General features: G+C 38.9%; 1 protein-coding gene across 4 annotated transcripts in view; it reads left to right on the top strand.

Annotated features, from left to right (window-relative positions):
* The first annotated feature begins 609 nt into the window (after positions 1–609).
* The window catches only part of Msantd2 (Myb/SANT DNA binding domain containing 2), a 30,093-nt gene continuing 7,351 nt past the window's right edge, over positions 610–23,351 (top strand). For 2 of the 4 annotated variants that reach the window (XM_090319638.1, XM_090319637.1), the window contains exon 1: positions 636–1,155. In XM_090319638.1, coding sequence (XP_090175764.1) covers positions 646–1,155 — 510 coding nt within the window. In that variant the 5' untranslated portion in view covers positions 636–645. Of the gene's footprint in view, positions 1,156–2,921; positions 3,001–20,120; positions 20,211–23,351 lie in introns of those variants that run through there. The other 2 variants (XM_090319640.1, XM_090319641.1) reach the window with 2 other exon arrangements.

Here is a 23,351-nt window from a genome sequence, read left to right as displayed (position 1 = left end):
TGAGCACTGTCCTTGGACTTTCTCAAGGCTAGAGCTCTACCACTTGAGCCTCAGCACCACTTCCGGCTTTTTTCTATGTATGTGGTACCGAGGAATCGAACCCGGGTCTTCATGCATGCTAGGCAAGCACTTTAACCACTAGGCCAAACTCCCAGCCCTGTTCATTTATCTCCTCAGCCTTGGCGTCTACTAACCCTGGACTTGGGCCTCAGTTACCTGAAGGCTGGTCTCTAGGGTCCCTGAAAGAGGAGCCAGAGAAGACTGCCAATTTCTCCTCAACTCTGGTCCCCCTCTCGGGCCTCACCCCGCTACTCCCGGGGCTGAGACCGGAGAGGAAGTGGAGAGGAAGGCTGCAGTCTGCTCCTCACGCCAGCGCCCTCATGCCCGACCCTTCTCCTCAGCTCGGGCCCCCGGCGTGCCTCGTTCCCGCTTGTCGCCCCGCGAGAGGAGCGCGCGGCGCGGCCGAGCTCGTGGAGAAAGACCCGTGCTGTCGAGGGCCTTAGCCCAGCCACCGACTCCTCTGCAGCGCCAGTCCACAGCCACCCGGACGCCGGGGAAACAGGCCCCGAAGAAGCGCCAGCCTCCGCGGTGGCCGGAAGTGCAGGCGCGTCACTTCCGGGCGGTGCAGCGGCGGCCGCTAGGAAGATGGCTGCGCCCTGTGGCTCGGAGCTGCCCGCCAACTCGCCGCTAAAAATCCCGAAGATGGAGGTGCTCTCCCCGGCTTCCCCTGGTGGCTTGAGCGACGGGAATCCATCGCTGTCCGACCCTTCCACGCCTCGGGGCGCTTCCCCGCTCGGGCCGGGCAGTGCGGCGGGCTCGGGGACAGCGGCGTCCGGGGGTCTCGGGCTGGGGCTGGGGGCCCGTAGCGCCGCCTCGGCCTCGGTCTCTTTTTCCCCTGGTGGCGGCGGCGGCGGAGGTTCAGCCGCGGCCGCCGCCGCCTGCCGGGGCATGTCGTGGACGCCAGCCGAGACGAACGCGCTCATCGCTGTGTGGGGCAACGAGCGGCTGGTGGAGGCGCGGTACCAGCAGCTGGAGGGAGCCGGCACGGTGTTCGGCAGCAAGGCCCCCGGGCCAGCCATGTACGAGCGCGTGTCCCGGGCCCTGGCCGAGCTGGGCTACGAACGGACCCCGTCCCAGTGCCGGGAGCGCATCAAGGTAACCGGCCGCCCGGCCTGGGGCAGCGAACCGAGAGGCAGAGAGAAGGCGGGGAAGCGGGCCTCGGGGGCGGGGGCCGGTCTGAGTGCAGGGCTCCCCTCCGGGGCCCGGTGGGCGATCTGCATCTCCTCTGCCTTTTTATCTGTTTATTTATTTATTATTTCTTTTCTCCCTGGGAAAGGGGCTTTTTTTCCCCCCAGAAGGCCGCCAGCCCGTAGGTTTCCTGAGTTTGAAGTTGGGCGTGCCTGCCGCCGCCCCCTTTTCTTGCCAATTGAGGATGTTCCTGGCTCTGAAGTTGGTAGTTTCTCATTGTGCATTGGTGCGGCAGTCCCGGTGCCGCGGGCGCCTCTCGCCCTCACCTCCCTCCCGGGCGCCTCGCTTTGTTCCTGGACGAGGAGCTCCCAGAATGAAGCTAGTGGGAATACTGAAAATAGGTAGAGAAGTGGGAGGCGATTGAGCTCCCCCTTTTAGGCATTTTCAACAAATGGCGCGGTGGCGGAGCCGTGTAAAAAGCGCCTGGAGACCACTGGCCTTTGTGTCAAGTCTCTTTGCTTCTGACTTGAGAGTGTGAAGGGAGAGTAAGATTGGAGATGCTTTGGAGAATGAGAAAGGTTTGATTGTAACCAGATTGTGTAGTGTTATCGTGGAGATCGTGTACACCTTTAAAGTTAGCCTGCCCCAGAGTTGTTCTGGAATTTGGATTGTCGATGCCTCCAGGCTTAGGTTTGTTTGAGAGTCTCTGCTGTTTCTGAGAAGCCCTTCCTTCTTGAGAGCTAGTTTTCCCTGCTTTTAGTTTATTGTGCCGGATGTGCTGACTAGTAAAACTCGGAATGTGCACCTGGCCTTCTTTGTGTATCTGCATGTTTAAATGCAGAGGCTTAATGTGGGCTGGACATTTTTATCACCAATCTGCTTTTCTTTTGCTGTTTCTACTGACCTAGGCAGTTTGTATTTGTGTTATTGGTGGATAAGGAGTTGTGTTTAGTTTGTTTTTTGTTTTTTTTTTTTCTTTAACTCATCCTAGTGTCTGCTACAAGATTCTGGTAGGATTCTCCCAGTTACCCTGAAAATAGTTCTATTACTTAGTCATAGTGTTTGTGTACTTTTCTGAAGTAGGGCTGGCACTTTTTCTGGGAATTCCCTGTTGGGGGGAGGCCACTAAGAACAGTCATAAGTAAGAATAATCACATCAAAGAACCATCATAACACCCAGTAAGAATAATCATAAGTAAGGGCAATCACAATTAAGGAGGGACATTTAAACTAGAGCTCACAATGTCTTGATTGCAGTGGTGTTCACTTAGGAACTTTTTTTTTTTTAAATATTTGGTCCAGAAACCTATCAATTGCCCAAAGAATGTGCCATCCCTTACAAAGTTAAATTAGCAGTTTGATATTATTATGACAGTTATTTGATAACATACCTTTGAGGCTTACAGAGCCCCTCTTAAAAAAAAAACAAGACCAGAATGTTATTATAGAAAAAGGCTATCATTCTTTGACTCTTTTCTTTGTTCATTAAGGCTGAATTTTAGGAAGAGTTTTTCACTGACTTGGATAGCATCTGCCCTTGAACTTGTCTTGAGGTTAGATGTGCGCCGTAGGTATTTGTAACTTTTCCAGTTTGCTGAATTTTTGTCCATAGAAATTTCCCAAAAGGGAAAGTGTGTTGTCAACATTTCACTAAATATAAATCTCTCCATAAAATTGTTTCTCAAACAACCAGGGAATATCTAGTTGGATTGCTTCATTGTCCAGTTATGAGAAGGAAACCTAAAGCAAAGAAAGGAGATTGAGCCTCTGAAGAATTTTAAAAAGAGGATCAGTTTACCTGTCTCCAGACAGGTAAGACCAAGTTGACATCAAACTCTTAGAATCTTTTTGCAGATGATAATGATGATGGGTTCTCTGATCCTTGGTAACAGTTAACTAGGAGGGCAGTTAACTGCTTTGATTTTGTTTTTGTTTTCTTTTTCTTTTTTCTTTTCCATGCTTTACTCATTAACTAACTTCAATCCAGGAATCCAGACTTTCTTGTTAAAAATGTTGATCTCTCCTACTACAATTTTAAGTTATTCAAGAATAGATTGTGGTCTTTTATTCATTGCTGTACTAGGATATAGTAGGCACTGAATAATTACTAAATTTATCAAGTAAAATATAGAAAGGTAATTTTGGAAAGTATCAAAATCTATAGCAGAAATATTAAACCTTTACTAAAATACATACTTTGTAATCCAAAGTATTTGGTAAAATACTGCATAAATACTAAACTGTGTCTCTTTTTGGTGTGAATGTGATCTTAAGCACAGAGCAAATATGGTCACTTAAATTATAGCTTACATAATTGTAAGATGAATGTCCAACTAATGCAGATTATGCTTAAGGAGAGAAAAATACAGATCCCCAAAAATGAATTTTTAGATACCAGTACCAGTTTCAGAATTGCCAATTTAGAATAGTAATTCAGAACTTTCACTTTATTGTATCGATAACTTTAGTAGTACATTTTGCTAAAGTTTTACAAAACAGAAGCAAATGAGTTCAGTAAGATGTAGAGATGAAATTCAGTAGATCAGTGCAACTCATTCATATGTGAACTAAAGGTTTGGGGGTGGAGGGGTGTAGCTCAATGGTTGATCAGGTACTTTGCATGCCAGTGATCTTGAGTTCAGTCCTCAGTTTGGTATAACAAAAACCAACAAAATGACCTCAATTTCAGAGGCCCAATGACTCACTATCTGAGTATTAACATTTCTGTTCCAATATATTTGGAATTCCAGTGAAATTTTTTTGAAGAATCAGTAAATTTCTTCTCAGTTTGAAAAATGAAGTAAACAGTAACCAAGTTTTTTCATTTAGGTAGTTTCCAACACTTTGATATGGTAACCTGTCTCTCATATGAAGGCATCAGAGAGTAAAGTCCTATACCAGCCCCCTCCCTGACCATATTCCTAAATAACCTTAAAGCACATTCATACCGTCTTTGGACTACACCTGTTACCTCTACAAAGAAAGTATTAAAATTGAAATAACTCTGATTTTGTTACTTTAGTGCCTTTTGGGAAGGGCATTACTGGGTTGAACTCAGTGTCAGGGTCCTAGGCAAGCTCTTAACTACAAAGCCACCCTCCAACTCTTTGACACTATTTATTTTTTTCCTTTGTTTTGCCAGTCTTTTTTTTTTGGATTCAAGGCCTCAGCACTGTTCTTGGACTTTCCTCAAGGCTAGCACTCTACCACTTGAGCCACAGCACCACTTCAGGTTGTCTATGTATATGATGCCAAGGAATCAAACCTGGGTCTTTGTGCATGCTAGTCAAACACTCTACCACTAGACCAAACTCCCAGCCCCTTGACATTGGTTGTTTTTGAAACAGTGTTTCTTTCCTTGGGTCATATTTGTCCTATTTTTCACTTCTTACTGTAGCTAGGGTGGCAGGTGTGCGCCATTCTTCCCCACCTCCTTCTGTTGAGATGGACTCACTGACTTTTCTTCCTGAGCTCTCTTGGAACTTCAGTTCTCCCATTCTCACCCTTTTGGATAATAACTACACCCAGCTATTGGTTGAGAAGGGATTTAAAAAGAATTTAATCCCTTAGGCCGTGAACCAAAATCTTTTCCATTTCAGTCTCCCAAGGAGATTACAAATGTGAGGCATTTGTTCCTGACTACAGGTCTGTTAATACTATTCAGATGACTTTCTAAAAAACAATTTTAATTGAAGTCAGATATGAAAATGTACTTATCATTGTAAAAGAATTTCATTTTGATGTGTATCATGATATTGGTATTTGTTCTTTTGTTTGGATAAAAAGGAATGTGTTTGAGACTGCCTTGCTACAGAGATTGTTTATTCTGAAGTTTGATTTGGTGGAAGAAAATTTGCTGACAATTCTGGCTTGATTTGGGAGTGAGATAAACAAATCTGGAATTTTTTGGTCTTGCTTTTACATCATTTTTCTTCTTTTCTATTGACTTTTTTTTTTCATGTATCCATTCTCCAAATACATACCTGAGTGGTTACTACATACAAGGCTATCTTCTATGTGTTAAGATGAATTTTAAACACTATTAATATGAAGTTCCTCTAGTTCAGGTGATTATACTCCAGCCAAAGCTAATATACATAAAGCAACGAGTTAAAAAGGTGATAAAACAACAGAGCAAACTATAGTATTCAGGGGATACTTTGATAAGTGTCCTATAACTAAAACAGACTATAAATATGATGACTTCAAAGAGGGGAGCAATCTGGTCATCACCTGTTCTATAGTGGTTCAAAGATCTGTCTGGACTTGGAATTTATGAAAACATTCACTTCTGAGCCAGATGCTACATTCACACTTCAGTCAGTTAATCTGATGTACTGTAAAACTCAGTCTTGAATCCCATATTTTTGGGTGTTCTGCAAAAATTTGCCTCTTTAGAGTTGGCTTTATGTCTTTGAAATAGATGTGTACATATCCTTCTGTATCAAGATGAAATACAAGGTGATTGTATTGATGTAAAAAAAATGCCTGTGCTGTATCAGTACTAATTAGGTGCTCCTTCGATTTAAAAGTGGTGAAGGAGGCTTCTGCCTAAGAAACAAAATGGTTAATTGTGGTGTGTGTGTGTGTGTGTGTATGTCTGTCTGTCTGTCTGTGTGCCTGTGTGCCAGTACCGAAGGTCAAACTCAGAGCCTCTAGCTTTTGCTTAGTACAACATTGTTCATAGATTTATTCATTACCATTGGGACATGTTTTGTGCTTTAGTACTGAACTCACAATAATAATGTATTTGATCTTTCATTTTAGTTACCAGGTTATTTTTTGGTTGGAAGAACTAATAGGCCAGTTTATGTGGAACCAAAAGAAAGAAACCACTGTTTCTGTGTAAGCATTTTAATAGACTGCTCATTTCTGAGGGCTTTTCCTTTGGTATTTGCAGACAAGACTTTCCCTCTGCATTATCATTGAAAGATTCTTAAGAAATGTGGTAAGCCATTCAAATAGTTCAGGAAAAAAATTAGACTGTTTTGCCTTTTTTTTTTTTAAGCAAAGTTTATCTTTTGTTGTTTCTATCTCACTGTCAATTGAAAGCCTGTGTTTCAGTTTGCTTGTCATAGGCCTAGGTGTGCCTTCGTGGTAGAACACTTGCCTAGCATGTGCTAGGCTACAGGTTATTTCCCCCCAAGCAAAAAAACTTTCTCTGAGCTGAGAGTAGTGGTTCACACCTCTAATCCCAGCACTAGGGAGGCTGAAGCAAGAGGATAAAAAGTTCAAAGCTGGGCTGGGAGTTTGGCCTAGTGGTAGAGTGCTTGCCTAGCATGCATGAAAACCCAGGTTTGATTCCTCGGTACCACATACATAGAAAAAAGCCAGAAGTGGAGCTGAGGCTCAAGTGGTAGAGCTCTGGCCTTGAGAAAGTCCAAGAACAGTGCTCAGTCCTGAGCTAAAGCTCAGGACTGGCAAAAAAAAAAAAAAAAAGTTCAACACTAACTCTTTATAAGAAGCCAATATCTTTTTAAAAATCCAGTTTATGGGCTGGGAAGTATGGTCTAGTAGTAGGAGTGCTTGCTTGGCATGCATAAATCCCTGGGTTCAATTCCTCTGTACCACATGCACAGAAAAAAGCCAGAAGTGGTGCTGAGGCTCAAGTAGTAGAGTGCTAGCCTTGAGAAAACCCAAAGACAGTGCCTAGGCCATGGATTCTAGCCCCAGAACTGGCAAGAAAAAAAAAGGAGAATAGGTTATATAACTGCCTAACATATTCTTGTGTTTAGTTTTAGAATTTATTTAACAAGCACATGCTAAAATATGAATTGGTTTCTAAATTTGTTTATTAACATTTTGACATCTAATGATGAGTGTAGTAAAGTATTGTGGACACTCCACTAAGACAATATGTAAAGAAAAACAATTTAGAAAGAATAGAGTATAAGTTACTTATCAATAAAGTTTGTAGGGATGGAAATATTTATCTCAGTTTATTATGATCACCAGTCACATACGACTATTGGGGTCCTTGAAGTGTAGCTAGTATGTCTGAGGAACTGAATTTTACTTAATTTTAATTAAAATCTTAACTACATGTGATTAGTGACTACCGTATGAAGAAGTATTGAAGAAGTTTTCATTTATAAAAGAATTCTCTTAGCCAGACACTCACAGACACTCAGACCTCTAGGGGGAGCTCAGAGTTCCTTTTTTCCTGACTCTTCTTTGTAGGAGGAAGGTTGATTGAGTCAAGAAAAATGATCCACCATTTTAAGTGGAGCTTTCAGTGCAAAAAGTAAAAGAATCATCTGGCTGCTCGTGGATCACACGTGTAATACTAGCTAGTCAGGAGGCTGAGATCTGAGGATGGAAGTTCTAAGCCAGCCCAGGCATGAAAGTCCATGAGACTCCTATCTCGTTACCCAGCAGAAAACCAGAAGCGGCTCATCTGGTAGAGTGATAGCCTTGAGCTGAAGAGCTCAGGAACAGTGTCCAGGCCCAGAGTTTAAGCCCCACAACTGAGCAAAAAAAAGAAAAGAATGATAGATGCAGCTGGCTGGAATAAGCTGTGCATGTTCTTGGTTCTATAGGAAACTGAACAATAGACTATTCTGTGACAGTAGAGCAATTCTTTATCTGCGTTGTCCAGTGTGGTAACCACGAGTTATTGAGCATGAATGATGACACCAGAGTGACTGAAACTGAATTTTCAAGTTGTAATTTAAATTCAAATTGAAATAGCTACATATCACTACTAGTTGTTAAGTTGGCTTTGGTATTCAAGCATTTTGCTGTGTATTCCCAAAAGAGTTTTGAGTTTGATGTACTCTCTCAAACAATTTTAGGCTGATAACCAAAATGTTGGATAGTTTATTAGAAGTTAGTAGAATAAAGAAAACATTAAGCCTAATTTGGTATGAATAAGACAAAGATAGCTACAAAATATATGAATATACTTTGAATCTGAGTAATTCTTGTAAAAATTTTTCTGGCAAGTTTTATCAAATGTTGAAAACATTTGTGATTAAGATATATTCAGCAGGCGCCAGTGACTCACACCTGTAATCCTAGCTACTCAGAAGGCTGAGATCTGAAGATCATGGTTCAGAGCCAGTCCTGGCACTAAAGTTCATGAGACTCTTAACCCTAATTAACCACCAGAAAACCAGAAATGGTGCTGTGGCTCAGAGTGGTATAGTGTCGTTCTTGAGCTAAAGAGAGAGCGCACACACACACACACACACACACACACACACACACACACACATACATTCAAGTCATTTCTAAGTTAAAAGGCCATACTCATGGCCAGGAGTTTGGCCTAATGGTAGAGTACTTGTCTAGCATGCATAAAGACGCAGGTTCGATTTCTCAGCATTACATATATATAGAAAAAGCCAGATATGGTGTTGTGGTTCAAGTGGTAGAACTCTAGCCTTGACAGAACCCAAGAACAACACTCAGGCCCTGAGTTCAAGCCCCAGGACTGGCAAAGAAAAAAAAGGCCATACTCAACACCCAAGAAATACATATAAGAGTAGGAATGACAGGAGCTGGGTGTGGTGGCTCACACCTGTAATCCTAGATACTCAGGAGGCTGAGATCTGAGGATCAAGGTTCAAAGCTAGCTCAGGCACAAAAGGACCTGAGACTCTTATCACCAATTTACCTCTAGAAAATGGGAAGTGGGGCTTGGCTCCAGGATAGGGTGGTAGCCTTCAGCTGAAGAGCTCAGACAGTGCCCAGGCCAAGTTCAAGCCCCAGGACCCACAAAAAGAAAAAAAGAGTAGGAATGACAGGAACCCCTAAGATTTTAAAGTAACTGATTAGTCAGAAGAGAGGTGCATGCGTCTTCCCCAGCTAGATACTGCTGTTTCAAAACACTGGGCACCTTTTTGATACCTTTCCTGGCTAGTACAGTGAGGCTGGGCTCTTGAATTATGGTGCCTTTAGAGAATCCAGAGGGAAACAAATAGGGGAAAGGTTTAGGACTTAGCTCAAATTCCTAAGAAGTAAGATTTGAACATCTTGCCTATTCCCTTTTATGAGTCTCAACTAACAGATTTATCACAGGGTTTGGGTTTTTTTTTTTTTAAGTAAAATTTGAAATTGTTTTTCATCAGTTTTCAGCTTTGCTTTAGTTTTTCATTGTTTACTGACAAATATTAGAGTGCCTATTGTAGGAATGCTATAAATATAGCAGTTACTGTCCAAGTGTCTCCCTTCCAGTAAAGGAGCTGTGTCACTGGAGAACCAGTGACTCCTTGTGAGCATTGTCTTCTGTGTCACATTGTTATTGATACAATGCTCTTGTTGATATATTGTGGGCTTCAGGAGTACATTCCAGACTAGCAGGGGTGGTCTTTCAGAGTGCAATAAAGTAGATGATGTCATTGTAGAGCTTAAAAACAGTATAATGCGAATAGTGAAAACTGAAAATATAGTAAGGTGGGCTGAGAGTTTGGCCTACTGGTAGAGTGCCTGTCTAGCATGCATGAAGATCCGGGTTTGATTTTTTTAGTATCACATACATAGAAAAAGCCAGAAGTGGTGCTGTGGCACAGGTGGTAGAGCTCTAGCCTTGAGAAAGCCCATGGACAGTGCTCAGGCCTTGAGCTCAAGCCTGACACTGACAAAAAAAGAAGAAAATATAGCAATGTATGTTTAGATAAGAATCTCAACTAGACCTAGCTAAATAGAATTTGTCCAAACATTTTAAAATGATCATATAATTTTAATTGAAGAACAAGTTGCCATAGTCCATAAGCCTATGGTGAAGATGTGATTTCGGAACTGTGAAGGATGGTTTAGTGGGCTAGGAGTATGGCTTAGGTGGTAGAGATCTTGCCTAGCAGGAATAAAGCCCTGAGTTCAAATTTTAGTACCTCCAAAAGAAAGAAAAAAGGAACCATGTAAAAGGTTGAAGCTGATAGTTTTGGGATAACATCATAGTAGACATACAATTTGGGAGACTACGTGGAAGCATAATAAGTTTTTATGGTGTTAAACTCTGGTTGTGCAAATATCAACAATATTTCACATTACTTAATTTACATACTTGAAAACCCAAAGTGCTGCATCTTTTTTTTTTAAAACTACAACTTGCAAGTAGAAGAAATTCTATCTTGCTTTCTTTTTCTCTCTCTCTTTTTTTTTTCTTCCTTTCTTGGTAGTATTAAACTCAGGTTCTCACACCTACTAGATTGGCACTCTACCACTTGAGCTACATTTCTGCCCCTGCTTTTTGCTGAGTATTTTGAAGATGGAGTCTAATGAACTCTTCCACCTAATCTGGCCTTGAACTATAATCATCCAGATCCCAGTCTCCTGAGTAGCTAAGATTACAGCCACTGGCACGTTTCAACCGGCTCTTTTTTTCTTAACATGACCTGAAGGTAAGAACTAAAATTCAGAACTAAGATTGTAGATGTTTGCTATAATCTTAATTTCAGGTTTTCCACTGTCTCCACTCCCATGAAAAGTTACATTTTTCCCACAATGGAAAGAAATATTTAAAAATTAAATGGGGAGTTAAACCCTTGAGTTTCAGATACAACAAATACTCTAAAATGCTTCAGAGTTGAACTGATAGGAATGTAGTGATAATTATTTTATTTTTGTAATGGGGTTTATGTACTGTATTTTTTTCCTGCCAGCTTTTTACTGCTGTAGAATTTTCAGTGTTTGAAATGAATGTTTAATGAATCTGAAAACCTATGTTTCAAATTATTTGGACTATAATCTGTCACCTATTTCTGTCTATTCTTCTAAATATTAATTGGATGATAGCTGTATTTGGAAAAAGACATGTATTTAAATCTGTATAATTGTCACCTATTTGTAGTTAAGAGTCCTTTAGAGCCACTGGAAATAGTCCCTCCCCCACATCCCTTTGGCACTAATCAAGTGAGTATTACATTTTCCCTTAGTAGGTTGTTTTGCTACTCCTTAGTAAAATACAAACCTGTGTTTATCCTTATAGGCATTTTTAAAACAGCAGCTATCATCTTATTTTTATATGTGTATACTTGGCTATATTCACAAATTATGTATTTTGAGTTACCAGTTACTACTTCACTCAATATAAATTGATACAACAATGTGGATATGTTTTTAGTTGCATTTTTTCAGCCTGTGGTAAGACAGTTTTTTTGTAGTGTCCTGAACTTTTGAAACAAAGTATTCTTTTTCTACTATCTTCAGGTTAATTTATGTGAGTAAATCAATTATGTTTGTAGTTGATATTCACAAATCCAGAATAAAAGTTTCTATCTGTGAAAAAGTGATTTTAATGTTTAAATTTATAAGTGCTTTTCTATAAATAGAAAGATCTGGCTTATGATTTAGGAAGAAAAATAGTTAAGATTTTTAGGAGGTAGTAGTTATCTATGGGGAAGTTTCATTATGACATCTTCATACATATACAATGAGTCCTGATCAAACTCAGCCACTTCATCTTTTTTCCTCATTTTCCTCACCCCTTCTTAAAACAATTTCATCAGGTGTCCTTATTCTATTCTCAGACATATATGTGAAGTACTTTGACCATATTCATCTTCATTTATCCTCTCTGCTGGCCCTTCTTTTCCTAGTTACTAGCACCTGCACCCCCAGTGTAGTCTGACTCATTCCTACTAAGGAATTTTCATTCACTTATTTGTTCATAAAAAATTGAGCACCTCTCGTTGCTAGGTATTGATATTGATTAGTGAACAAAGCTCATTAAGAAAACAACAACTAAAAACCTTTCCTTCAACGAGCTTATGGTAGAAAACAATATTTAAAATGCAAACTTTAGAACAATTAGCACAGAGCAAAAACTCTCCAAATATAATATACTGAGTTAAAGCCTTAGCCTTACACAATTTGAACCCTGTGCCTTGATTTTGTACACAAAATAGAAGTTCATTTGTTTTAGCTTTAGTAAGAATGATTTTTATAATTTCATATTACTCTTTCACGTGATATTTATTCAGCTGTCATTGAGGTTTGCACAACTAAACAGTAAAGTGTTCCATTGTTTGGAAAAATCAAAGAGTTGCTTTGATACACACACACACACACACACACACACACCATTAATTATTTGAAAGAGTTGCTCAGCCAGAATTGCAATTACTGGTATCTGTAATAAATAAAATCTAGAAAGAACTGTTTTAAGTGGGATCTTTATCTAATTTTTCTCACTGAAGACCTTTTAGAGCTCTGTTGATGTTTGTGCAAAATTAAAAATCGATATTTGAGGCAACTATAGTGATAACATAAACAAAGGTAATTTTGATTAGCCAACTTGGGGTTCATATCCATGTTACCTGCCCTGTCATTACTACCCTCAGCAAGTTAAGACCATGATGACATGGGAAGCAGAACACAAAAGTCAGTTGTAAAACCACAAGGTTTACAGTAAGATTCTTTTGAATATGTTATTCTTACTATGCACCTTTTTAATAGAACACTTTGCTCGTTGTGCTTTTCTCCATTTGACCTAACCTTATAAAAAAGGCCTGTAGATTTTCATAAATGTAGTTTGGTTGAGACAGAATCTCTTCATGTAGCCCGGACTGACCTAAAATTTGTGATTGTGCTGCCTTAGCCTTCTATGAGGTGGGATTGTAGGTGCTTACCACCATGTCTAGCAGAAGTATTGTCACTAACTTTGTTTCCTAGATAGAGAAATTAAGGTGCAGAGAGATTAATTTGTCTAATGTCATAAAATCAGCAGGTGGTCGCACTAGACTAACAGTCTCAATCCAGAGTCCATGTGGACAACCACTTAACTGGTTATATTGCCTCCTTGTGAGTCAGCAGCCTCCTGTTACTAATTTTGACAGTTGAAGTAATATTTTTTGGCAACAGTGTGATCATAAACACATACTATCCAAATCATATAGTAACACCCAGATGGCTACCATTATATGTGCATATATATATATATATGTATATGTATGTATACACACATATCTTGTTGAAACAAAAATACAAATGTTTTAAATTCTTACTACAAATAATGGTTTCCTAAGATTTTATAATAACAAGGGGAAGTTAGAATTATAGAAGAAACATTTACAAAGTAGAATTACCTTTTTATAGTTAGTTTGTTTGCTATTTGTTTTGAGACAGAGTTTTGCAATATATTGTAGCCCAGGCAAGCATCGAACTCAATCCTGCTGCCTCTGCCTCCAGGATTACATGCGTGCACGTCACACCTGGCTTTGGAATGACTTTTTTGCTTGTTGAAGAAGGTAAGTATGAGACTTACCAAGGGAGGCTATAGAATGTGTACATTCCCTTCTGCCTGCCATTGTTTGAATAATGGTTGGGGTATTTGTTTTAGGGATAGATGATGGAAATGAGATAAACGGTTTTGTAGTATATACAGAGCTTGCTCTACATAAGGGTTTTGTAGAATATACAGAGCTTGCTCTACATAAGGATATTTTGGTCTACAATGGAAGCCTTTATAAAAGTGATCTCCTAAGGTTATAATGGAGCTGATTTCCTGTCATAGTATCAAAGCCATCCTAATGTCCTTCAGCAAAGCATTGCTCAACCTTTGTGGTAATGCATGAACAAACCTACTCTGCTGCCAGACATTGAAAGTACAACACACATAAATAGGAGAATGGATGAATGAGTTACTAGTTTACTTATCATACTTTTTATCATGCTAGAGTAACATACTCTATACAGTAATGTACTGTAACACAGTATGTCATGTAACACTGGCAGAGCTACTTTTTATGTCTTGCGTTTTATTCTCTCTTAATTTCATCAAGAAGCCACATGGATTGATTTGTCTCATTACCAGTCAGGTTTGTGTAAAGGAACTGATTTTTGCCCAATAACAAAATTGCCTAACTGTATCTAAGATTCTGTCCCAGCTGTTAGGTGATGCATACCCTATAATATATACAAAAAATGTTATCTACATATTGTGAGAGCTAAAAATAGAATAGAAAATAAATCAATGTACAGGGTATGTAATAACTCAGGTAAATATAGCTACTTTAGTTAATTACAAAAAAAAACAAACTGAACTTCAAAGCAGCTATGATAGGTAAATGCAATGTCTTCTGAAAAAAAAAAGCATACTAGATCCTTGTTTTGAAATCTAGGACAAATTTACACTGACGTAAACTTACAATAAATGAATTTAATACTAAAGTGCCCTTGCCTTTCAGCCTTAGTTTTCTAGTTTGTATAACAGGAATGCATCATTTATCTTTTTATGCACATGTGACATGCTGCTCAGATACCTTCTGGGTACAGACACTCATCCCCACAGCTGCCTACAGCACCAACCACTGATTGTTTCTGGTCAAATTCCTCCCAGTATTTTTCCTTTACCTAAGGGAGCTGTGTTCAATATGAAGCTTAGTTTCTGGTTAATGACTGTCTGTGATAAAATACAAGTGAAGCCTCATCTTCAGTTTAGGACAGCTTCTGAAATTTGGACTAGGCCTTTTTTCATAAAAATGTCTTACGTCAGTTCTTTTCTTTGTTCAACACTTTCTCACTCTCAAAAGTGGTTTCTAAGAGCCATCTGGGGTTAAAAAACCTACATACAGTGCCCAAGTTTGCTTTCTGGGTGGTTACACCATTATAAGGAAAAGGAATGATAAATGTAGACTGCATAACTCAGATCTCAGCACACTGAGGTTACTCAGGAAATTGTTTTATTACATGACACAGCCAATAAGTAAAAGCCTTGTTTTTTCTTCACTTAATTTTATTTTAAGTACTGTGGCCTGTACTATGAAATTAAGATAATCACATATTTAATTTGTGAAGAAATAAAGCAGCCTACCGTTTTAAGGGAGCACTCCTGAACTTTTTTTTTTTTTGGTACTAGTATTGGGGCATGAACTCAGGGTGTAGACATTGTTTCTGAGCTTTTTTGTTCAAAGCCTGGCTTCTCCCACTAGAGCCACAGTTCTTGTTTGGGCTGTGTTTGGTGTTTAATTGGAAATAGGAGTCTTAGGGACTTTGCTACCCCCACTAGTTTCAAACCATGATCTTCAGATCTCAGCCACTTGAGTAGATAGGGTTACAGGCTTGAACTACTCACACCTGGCTCCAGTTTCCTTTTTAAACAAGTAGTCTGTTGACAGAATATCACCTGTGTTTAGCAAGGAATACAAAAAAGCCCTGCCTGCATATGCAGTGTACATATTAGGGACAGCTCCTTTTTATAATTGGTTATCTGTGAAACAGTTCATAATAGAAGTTGAATGGAGACCTTTAGAAAGGATTAATTTTCCTGTTAGGCTGGAAATTGTTTAGGCAGTTTAGCTCATTTTTAAATATCCATATAGTAAAAAGTCAGAGACATTTTTAATGCTATTTGACTAACATTTGGAGTTGGTGCCCCAAGTTGTGATGCTAACATAGCAACTTCGGAGATGATGAAATAGGTCAGGATGCATTGTACTCATGGTGACATGTTGAAACATTTTTGTACATCTACTTAAAGATAGTAATGATAAATTTAAAAAGAAAGAAAAATTACCTGTAAGCCAAATCAGTTCTTTACCATGCAGGTTTTGGCCCTGTTTCTGGAGAAGAGAAGGTTCTTGACAACTGTTATCTGCCTGTCTTTGGTACTGTAGTTACCTGTTGCTATTTATTCCTAGAATAATTGTTAATTAGTATGCCCTAATTTTTTTTTTTTTTTTTGCCATTCCTGGGCTTGAGCTCAGGGCCTGAGCACTGTCCTTGGACTTTCTCAAGGCTAGAGCTCTACCACTTGAGCCTCAGCACCACTTCCGGCTTTTTTTCCATATGTGGTACCGAGGAATCGAACCTGGGTCTTCATGCATGCTAGGCAAGCACTTTAACCACTAGGCCAAACTCCCGGCCCCAAGTATGCCCTGATTTTTATTTAACCTGTTTTGTTCTAAACAGGGAAGGCCCAGGTGCCTCAGTAACACAGTAGGTAGCATGTAAGTCTCAAAAATAAAGAAGCCCTCAGGAATCAATGTCTAGACGGATTCTTGCATCCCAAAGAAGTTCCTCCACATAAACATGTGGTCTAGGTATGGTTCTTACACTATTTTTGTTAACAGGAAGTAATTCTGTGAGTATGTGCAGCATGTTAAGTATAGAGCTTCAAGTTGTATGGTTACATGAATTTTGCTCATGAGCAGAGGACAAAGTTTATTTATGACAGTATTGTCTTCCTTAAAGGCTTTCTTTTCTCTCTTTGTAGTGTTAATGGGCAAGATCTTTAGCAGTTAGCATAAGCAACCTAGGACTTGATATTCACTGAGAACCAAAATTTCCTGAATTATGTGTATTATGTAAGAATCTTTTCTCATGAAGATAGTCCTGGCTAATTATAAACAGAATGAATCTTTCACAGCTCATTTATGAATGAAGTGCAAGGTGATAGGATTCAGTCCTGGACAGTTTCCCACAAAAGACTGAACTTCCAGACAGGTAGAGCTCTTTATGATGGTCATTCTGTTTCTATTTAAGTCCAGAAAATAATTGAGTCTTTTCCCTTCTTGATTTGATTCTTGAACATTTTATTTATATATATTGTTTGTAAGGTATAAATTTGAGCAGGACTGACTTCAGAGTTCCTTTTGGCAGATAATTGTCCCCTTCCTCCTTTGTTACAAAGAAATAATTTGCTTTGCTAGTTATACCTGTATTTATATTTTATACCTTCTTTTTTTGGGAGGGGGGGTCAGTCCTGGGCATGAGCTCAGGGCCTAAGCACTGTCCTTGGACTTTCTCAAGGCTAGAGCTCTACCACTTCCAACTTTTTTCTATGTATATGGTACCCAGGAATCGAACCCAGGTCTTCGTGCATGCTAGGCAAGCACTAGGCCAAACTCCCAGTGCCAATCCTGGCCCATACTTTCTTTTTTTTTTTTTTTCCCCCCAGTCCTGGGCTTGAGCTCAGGGCCTGAGCACTGTCCTTGGACTTTCTCAAGGCTAGAACTCTACCACTTGAGCCTCAGCACCACTTCTGGCTTTTTTCTATGTATGTAGTACGGAGGAATCAAACCCGGGTCTTCGTGCATGCTAGGCAAGCACTTTAACCACTAGGCCAATCTCCCGGCCCAGCTGGCCCATACTTTTTGTAAAGCTAAATTGTTGTAGTTAAAAACTGATTTTTATTGTTTTCTTTGCAAAGAAAAATTTGATTGTCTTGCTAGTGATTTACTGACTTAAAATCATTTAGTTCATTTATTTAGTAAGTATATATTGAATTGTAATGTGACATGTGATAAATCTAGTACAGTAATTTTGTCAGGCAATATCAAAACTTCCTAAGTAGCATTTAGTAATTTTCACACACCAGATCTCTTTGGAAGGATTCTTTGTCTTTGGGCCTTGGTTCCTCATTTGTTAAGGAAGGATGATCTTTAATGTTCATTTCCATTGGAAACTTAGAGCATGGTTTGCAGTTAGATTCCCCATCTCCTGTAGACCCTTGTGCAGCATTGCAGGCCATTTTCTGAAGAGACATTTGGCAAGAGTAGTGATGTGGATAGGGGATGAAGGGGAGCAGGAGCTACTAGGAAGTCATATGATTTAATGACAAAGTTGAGGCACATTCTTAGCGATAAGAATGACTGTGATGGACAGTTGAGTGGAGTAATAGATCAGACTGTGAGCCTCTGAGTAGACATTTCTATTTCTAAGACACTCTTGAGTCATCAAGCAGTGTTGAAATTGTAGGACGTGAGAATTCGGGTGTGGAACTTACAAGGAAGTTAGTCAAGACTTATTTTCCTGTTCTTATTTTTGGATATATGGTTTTTCTTGTTTTAAGTTGTTACTTTGCATAGTACTGTATCTAGCTTCTGTATCTGTCTATCAATATCTATATATTGATCCATCAGACAATGGGTACTTGGAACAGATAAGCAGCATAAAGAATGAATTTTTAAAATATTGTTTACCCTTTCATAAAAAAGATTTTTCACCTAACGCATGGAAAAACTGTTACATTTATGTGTGAAGAGTAAAGAGCATTCCTAGCTTTTACTGATAAAAATCATTTCTTTCATGAAAAGGGACAGCCAGATGTGGTGGTCTTGCTTGCCAACACATGATCTAGAGTTGGAAGAGTGTGAAACAAGTTTAATAATTTTCTTTTTTAGGCTGTGTGTGTGTATGTATGAGAGAGAGAGAGAGAAAGAGAGAGAGAGAGAAGTATACTAACAAGGATTTATTTTTAGCAAAAGATAGTAAGGAGAAACTGAAAAAAAAATTTTTCCTGTTCCCTAATACAGAAAATGGGAGTTAAAGACTCAAGTTTTGTGTTGTGTTGTGTTTGGTTATTTGTTGTTTTGGGGTTTTATTGGGGGGAGGGTGTGCAGGTCCTAGGGCCTATACTCAGGGCTGGGGTGGTCCTGGAGCCTGAACTCAGAGTATGCATACTGTCCCTGAGCTTTTTTGCTCAAGTCTAGTGCTTTACCACTTGAGCCATGCCTTCACTACTTTTTGCTAAGTAACTGGAGATAAGACTCTCTTGGGCCTTTCTACCTAGCTTGGCTCCAATCACAATCCTTAGGTCTCAGCCTCCTGAGTAGCTAGGATTACAGGCGTGAGCTACTGGTGCCCAATTTTGGTTTTGTTGGTTTAAAAAGATTTAGATAATTGTACAAGAAAACCTGATCAAATAGATAATAAGAGATCTGCCAGCCCCATATGGTTTTCTTTAGGTGACTTCTTAAGTTACAGCTCTGTGTGGAAAGATAAGAATTTATACTTTTCTTTTAATATCCCTCTTACTGTGCATAGAATGTGCTTATTGACTTAATTTCTTCTATTTAAGGTTTTTCCCCCCTACTCATAGTTTAAGAAACTGTATCTTAAATATATTAAAATAAACTTGGTATTGTTGCCTCAGTTAAGTAACAGTGAATAAAATTTGTCACAACAGTAGTAACCTTAGTTTAAAGGAAAAAAATTCCACAAAGACCTTAGTTGCTTGACCGAGAGTTTGATCTAGTGGTACAGTGCTCACCTAGCATGCACAAAGACCCAGGTTTGATTCCTCAGTACCACATACATAGAAAAAAGCCGGAAGTGGTGCTGAGACTCAAGTGGTAGAGCTCTAGCCTTGAGAAAGTCCAAGGACAGTGCTCAGTCCCTGAGCTCAAGCCCAGGACTGGCAAAAAAAAAAAAAAAAAGAAAAAAGACCTTTGTTGCTTCAAAATACCTATTTGCCTAGTCTGAATTGTTTTAAACATTTTAATTAAATAAAATCTGTCACTAGAAATTTATCTCCAGTATATTTTCCCTCTGTAGAGAATAGTATGTGATTTTTATAGACTTTGTTTGCAAGTAAGTCTTATCTATATTTAATGATCTGGGTGAAAGGAATTACAGATTTAACATGTTTAGTTGGCAGAGGGCAAAAGTAATGATGCAATTTGCTTTTCTAGTATGGCCTGTTTGAAAACTATACTTGAAAATCTGTTTCACTGCTGGTATTTCTTATAACATTGTCTCCTGCTAATAACTAAGCTGTCCTCCTGAAAATCAACTTTTTCATCTGACATCTCAGACTGATCAAGATACTGTTTTCTAAATAGCACATTTATGTAGCTTTTATGCTTTATTTCTATTCCTCCTCATATGCTCTGTTTCACTTACAGTCAGTTCTGTTAGAATGGTGGTTTTGTCATGTGATTATTTTATGAGTGTATGAATGGACAAATTTAGAGAAAATTTTAGAACCAATAATATGGTTGGCCTATGCCTTTAAAAAATGATTTATTTAGTTTGCTTTCTACATTCCCATATAGGGAAGAACTTAATTCTTCCCATTTCCTGAAATCAAAGAAGGGATTGGAGGACACTGAAGCTGAAGAAATCTTGATTTCACCTCAGAAGTAGCTTAGTAATATATCAGGAAGGGCGTTAATGAAACCACTGGCCCTACTTATCAACCTTATTTTCCAAGCCTTTCATTATTTTATTTGCCCTTTTCTGAACTCTACAATTTCCCTCTCTTGTAGCTGGTTCGATGCCCAGAACTGAATGCTGTGCTCCAGCTGTGGCCTCACCGGTGCTGAATAGAGAGGAAGAGCCACCTCCATAGCTTACATGTGATTCCTCTGCTTATACAACCCAATACTGGATTTACTTACTTTGGCAAGATAGCTGCATTGTGCACTGTATTTAATGTTACGTGTACTGTAACCCTGGGTCTTTCTCTGCATTGCTGCCGTTAAACCCCCAATCCTGCCAATCTAAAACTCCTGCCTTTGTTTACCTACCCTCCTCCCCCATAGATTTCCCTTGCATTCATCCACAATGAATGTCATCCTTTTTTTTTTCTTTCATTTTCTTTTACTCTATTCTTAAAGTTTGGCAACTTTCCTCTGTTTTATAAATTGTTGGTTGTCAGCCATCTTCCTTTCTCCTTACTCTAGTTGTGGAACATTGTCTGAGTCTTACTCTCTTTCCTTTTGGAAGTCACTAAGCACTTGGCAAGGTGAATTTAGTAAGAATTCATCTGGTATTTTTTCCAAATCAAGCCCCCAGGAACCTCTCTGGTTTGACCCATTGATGCAGTTGTTACTTATTCTTGAGTTTCTATTGAGATTTTCCTAACTTCTGGCTGTTCTTCCTTTGTCTTTCTTTAAGATGGATAGTGTTTTCTGACAGTTCTTCCTCCAGGGAAGAGATAAAAAGATAGTATCAGCTTTTGGGGGGAAATTTCCACTGATAATTTTTAATTTTAAAAGTATATAGTCTTTAATAATCTTAAGCAGATTCTTTCCCCCCTGAGATCTTAACTTTGAGAAAACAAGTAGTGTGTAAGTTCTGTTCCTGTAATTTCTAAGATAAACGAGATAGAGGAGGAAGGAACAGTGAAGCCAGTGTTTTATAGGACATGTTTCTCCGAGAAAGCTTGATTGAGGCTCTTGTTGGAATTGGTAGCTGTCTGGAATGGAAGATGTGACCTTGTTTTTCCTAGATTCTGGAGCATTATTGTAATTTCAGATTTAGAGTGGATTTTTAAGTTGGCTTATTTATGACTGTTGACACAAACACCCAGTCTTCATTACAAGCTTTAGTTAATCATTTAAAATGAGGAATGTGTAGCCTTTTCTGATTTACTATGGGTGGTAAGAGTTGGAAAGTCTCCCTATGTCCTGTTGATTCATTTAGAAGTTCTCAAGTTTAATTGAATCCCAGTGTTTCTTAAGGTGGCAGACAAGTGATGTTTGAGGGTTTTGGGTTGTTGTGTCTCTCTTACTCGATATTTTCCATTTAAACATCCTCTTTGGATTTGTAGTCTTTATACAAGTATCCATTTGTATTTTGAAACATAAAATCAATTTGGAAATTCTTTCAATGTAGCAGTGTACCAAATGACTCAAATTTACAAGTTACTGAAAACATCTTTCCTTTAGGCATCTGGTAGATATTTTACATGTCAGCATATTACACTATAAAAGTGTATTATAAAAGTATATAACAAGTAAGAGGTGGCAAGACCTGTTAGTCATTTCTAGTGAAATGTAAGTTCTTATAAGAATCACCTGATTCTTGCCTATATGTATAATCATTAGCTGATTTTATTATTTACAGTTAACACTGTTTGACTTACTAGTTTGTCTTACATCAGTTCTATAAACAAAGTGAAATTTTGAGCCCAATTTGGTGATATTAAGTAGAGTAAGTTTTCTTACCTGTTGTTTCCCTCTGTGTATATTATCAGAATTTGATGGCTTTGCTTGTGCCTGTGTCACTTGCTAATAATAGTGATACCTTTCTTCCAAAGACCATTCCTTAATCTCTGAAATAACCTTTGTGGCAGAGCTGAGTGAGTTCTTTTGTGTACTGATTGCTTTTCTCTAGGCAGCCACTAAGAAATGAGCAGAGCATGGTTCCCTCTCCATTTATAGCTTTGGAAGGGTAAAAGGGCCAGGGTTGGGACTCTCCATATATGGTCCTTGGAGAGTTTGAAAGAGTGGTTGGGGTGTTCTTGGAGGCAGAAAACTAGACATGATGAGATAAAAATAAATTGGCAGGGGATGTTTGCAGTTGAAATTCCAGTCTCTCTGAGAAGGGCAGAGGGTGCTGGGAAAGGGGCATATGTGGAAAGTCAAATCATTGCAGTATTTGTCTCCTTCCATTGGAAGATTTGGCTATGACATACACATTTCCAAAGCTCGTGTTTCTAGTTTGTTTTTGATAGCTTTGTCTTGCATGGTTGTGACTGTCCTTTATGCAAAGAAAGAAATGTTTTTAAAAAGAGAGGTATTTTTGGAAACTTCAGTTCTCTAAGACATCATTTGAGGTACCAGAAAAGATGTCAAGAAAGGGAAAATGGGACAGGTACTTATAGGAGTAGGCTGGCTGGCTAAGGGCGGGTGGCTCTAATTATGTCTGAAGATGCTTTTTATATGTATTCTACTTTTATTATTCTTTTTACTTGTGTGGATTTCCTGGCCTCAAGGAACCTATTTTTAAAGTACCTTGTCAATTGTCCACTGTATTTAAAGATATTGTATTTGCACAGAAGCTGTATAAAAATTATCAGGAGTTATTTTAGTTACTGTATTGGTTTATGGAACATAATCTGGCTTTTAGGCGATTTTATATTATAGTCTTAGTTATGCCTATAAATTAAGTCAGAGGTGATCTGGTTTTGTACTGTTGAGTTAGAAAGTGTTTGGGAGCCTACCAAGGAAAAGGACTGTTATCTTTGAAAAGAATATGTTTCAGAGTGAAATCCAGTAAGATAAAAGCGAAATGAGAGAAGGAGCAGAAAGGGCAGTCAGGGAAGGAATAGAGGCTGAATGTGGCTAAATTTGGAAGCTGAGACTAAGTCCTTGTTTTGTCTTTTGAAATATTTATAATAGCATAATCTACTATTAAACTCAGGAAACTAATAATCAGAAATGTGCATTAAAAATAAAAAAACATGACAAAAATGGAAGTTTTCCAGGTTTTATCTGTGTTCTTTTATTATGACACTTATTCATTGTGTGCTGTGGCAGAAAAAAAAGTGAAATATTTCTCATCTTTTCCTCCCCCCCCCAACCCCCCAGAAAAGAAACTGTTTTGTTGGCTTTGATTTCTTTAGCTGTCACTTTGAGTTGGGAGACTAGTGAGTTGTCTGTTTTTAAGTGCAGGTGTTAGTGTGCTGCTTCTTACTCATTAGTGTCTAAGACTGGGACCACCAATGTGGCTTTGACTTCAGTTTTAAATTTAAGTCGAGTTAGTAAGGAATA

Source organism: Megascapheus bottae, chromosome 27 (genome assembly GCF_031878675.1).
Source record: "Megascapheus bottae isolate mThoBot1 chromosome 27, mThoBot2.hap1, whole genome shotgun sequence".
Taxonomy (NCBI): Eukaryota; Metazoa; Chordata; class Mammalia; order Rodentia; family Geomyidae; genus Megascapheus; species Megascapheus bottae.
Note: the sequence above shows the minus strand (reverse complement) of the source record. Positions and strands in the feature narration are given on the sequence as shown.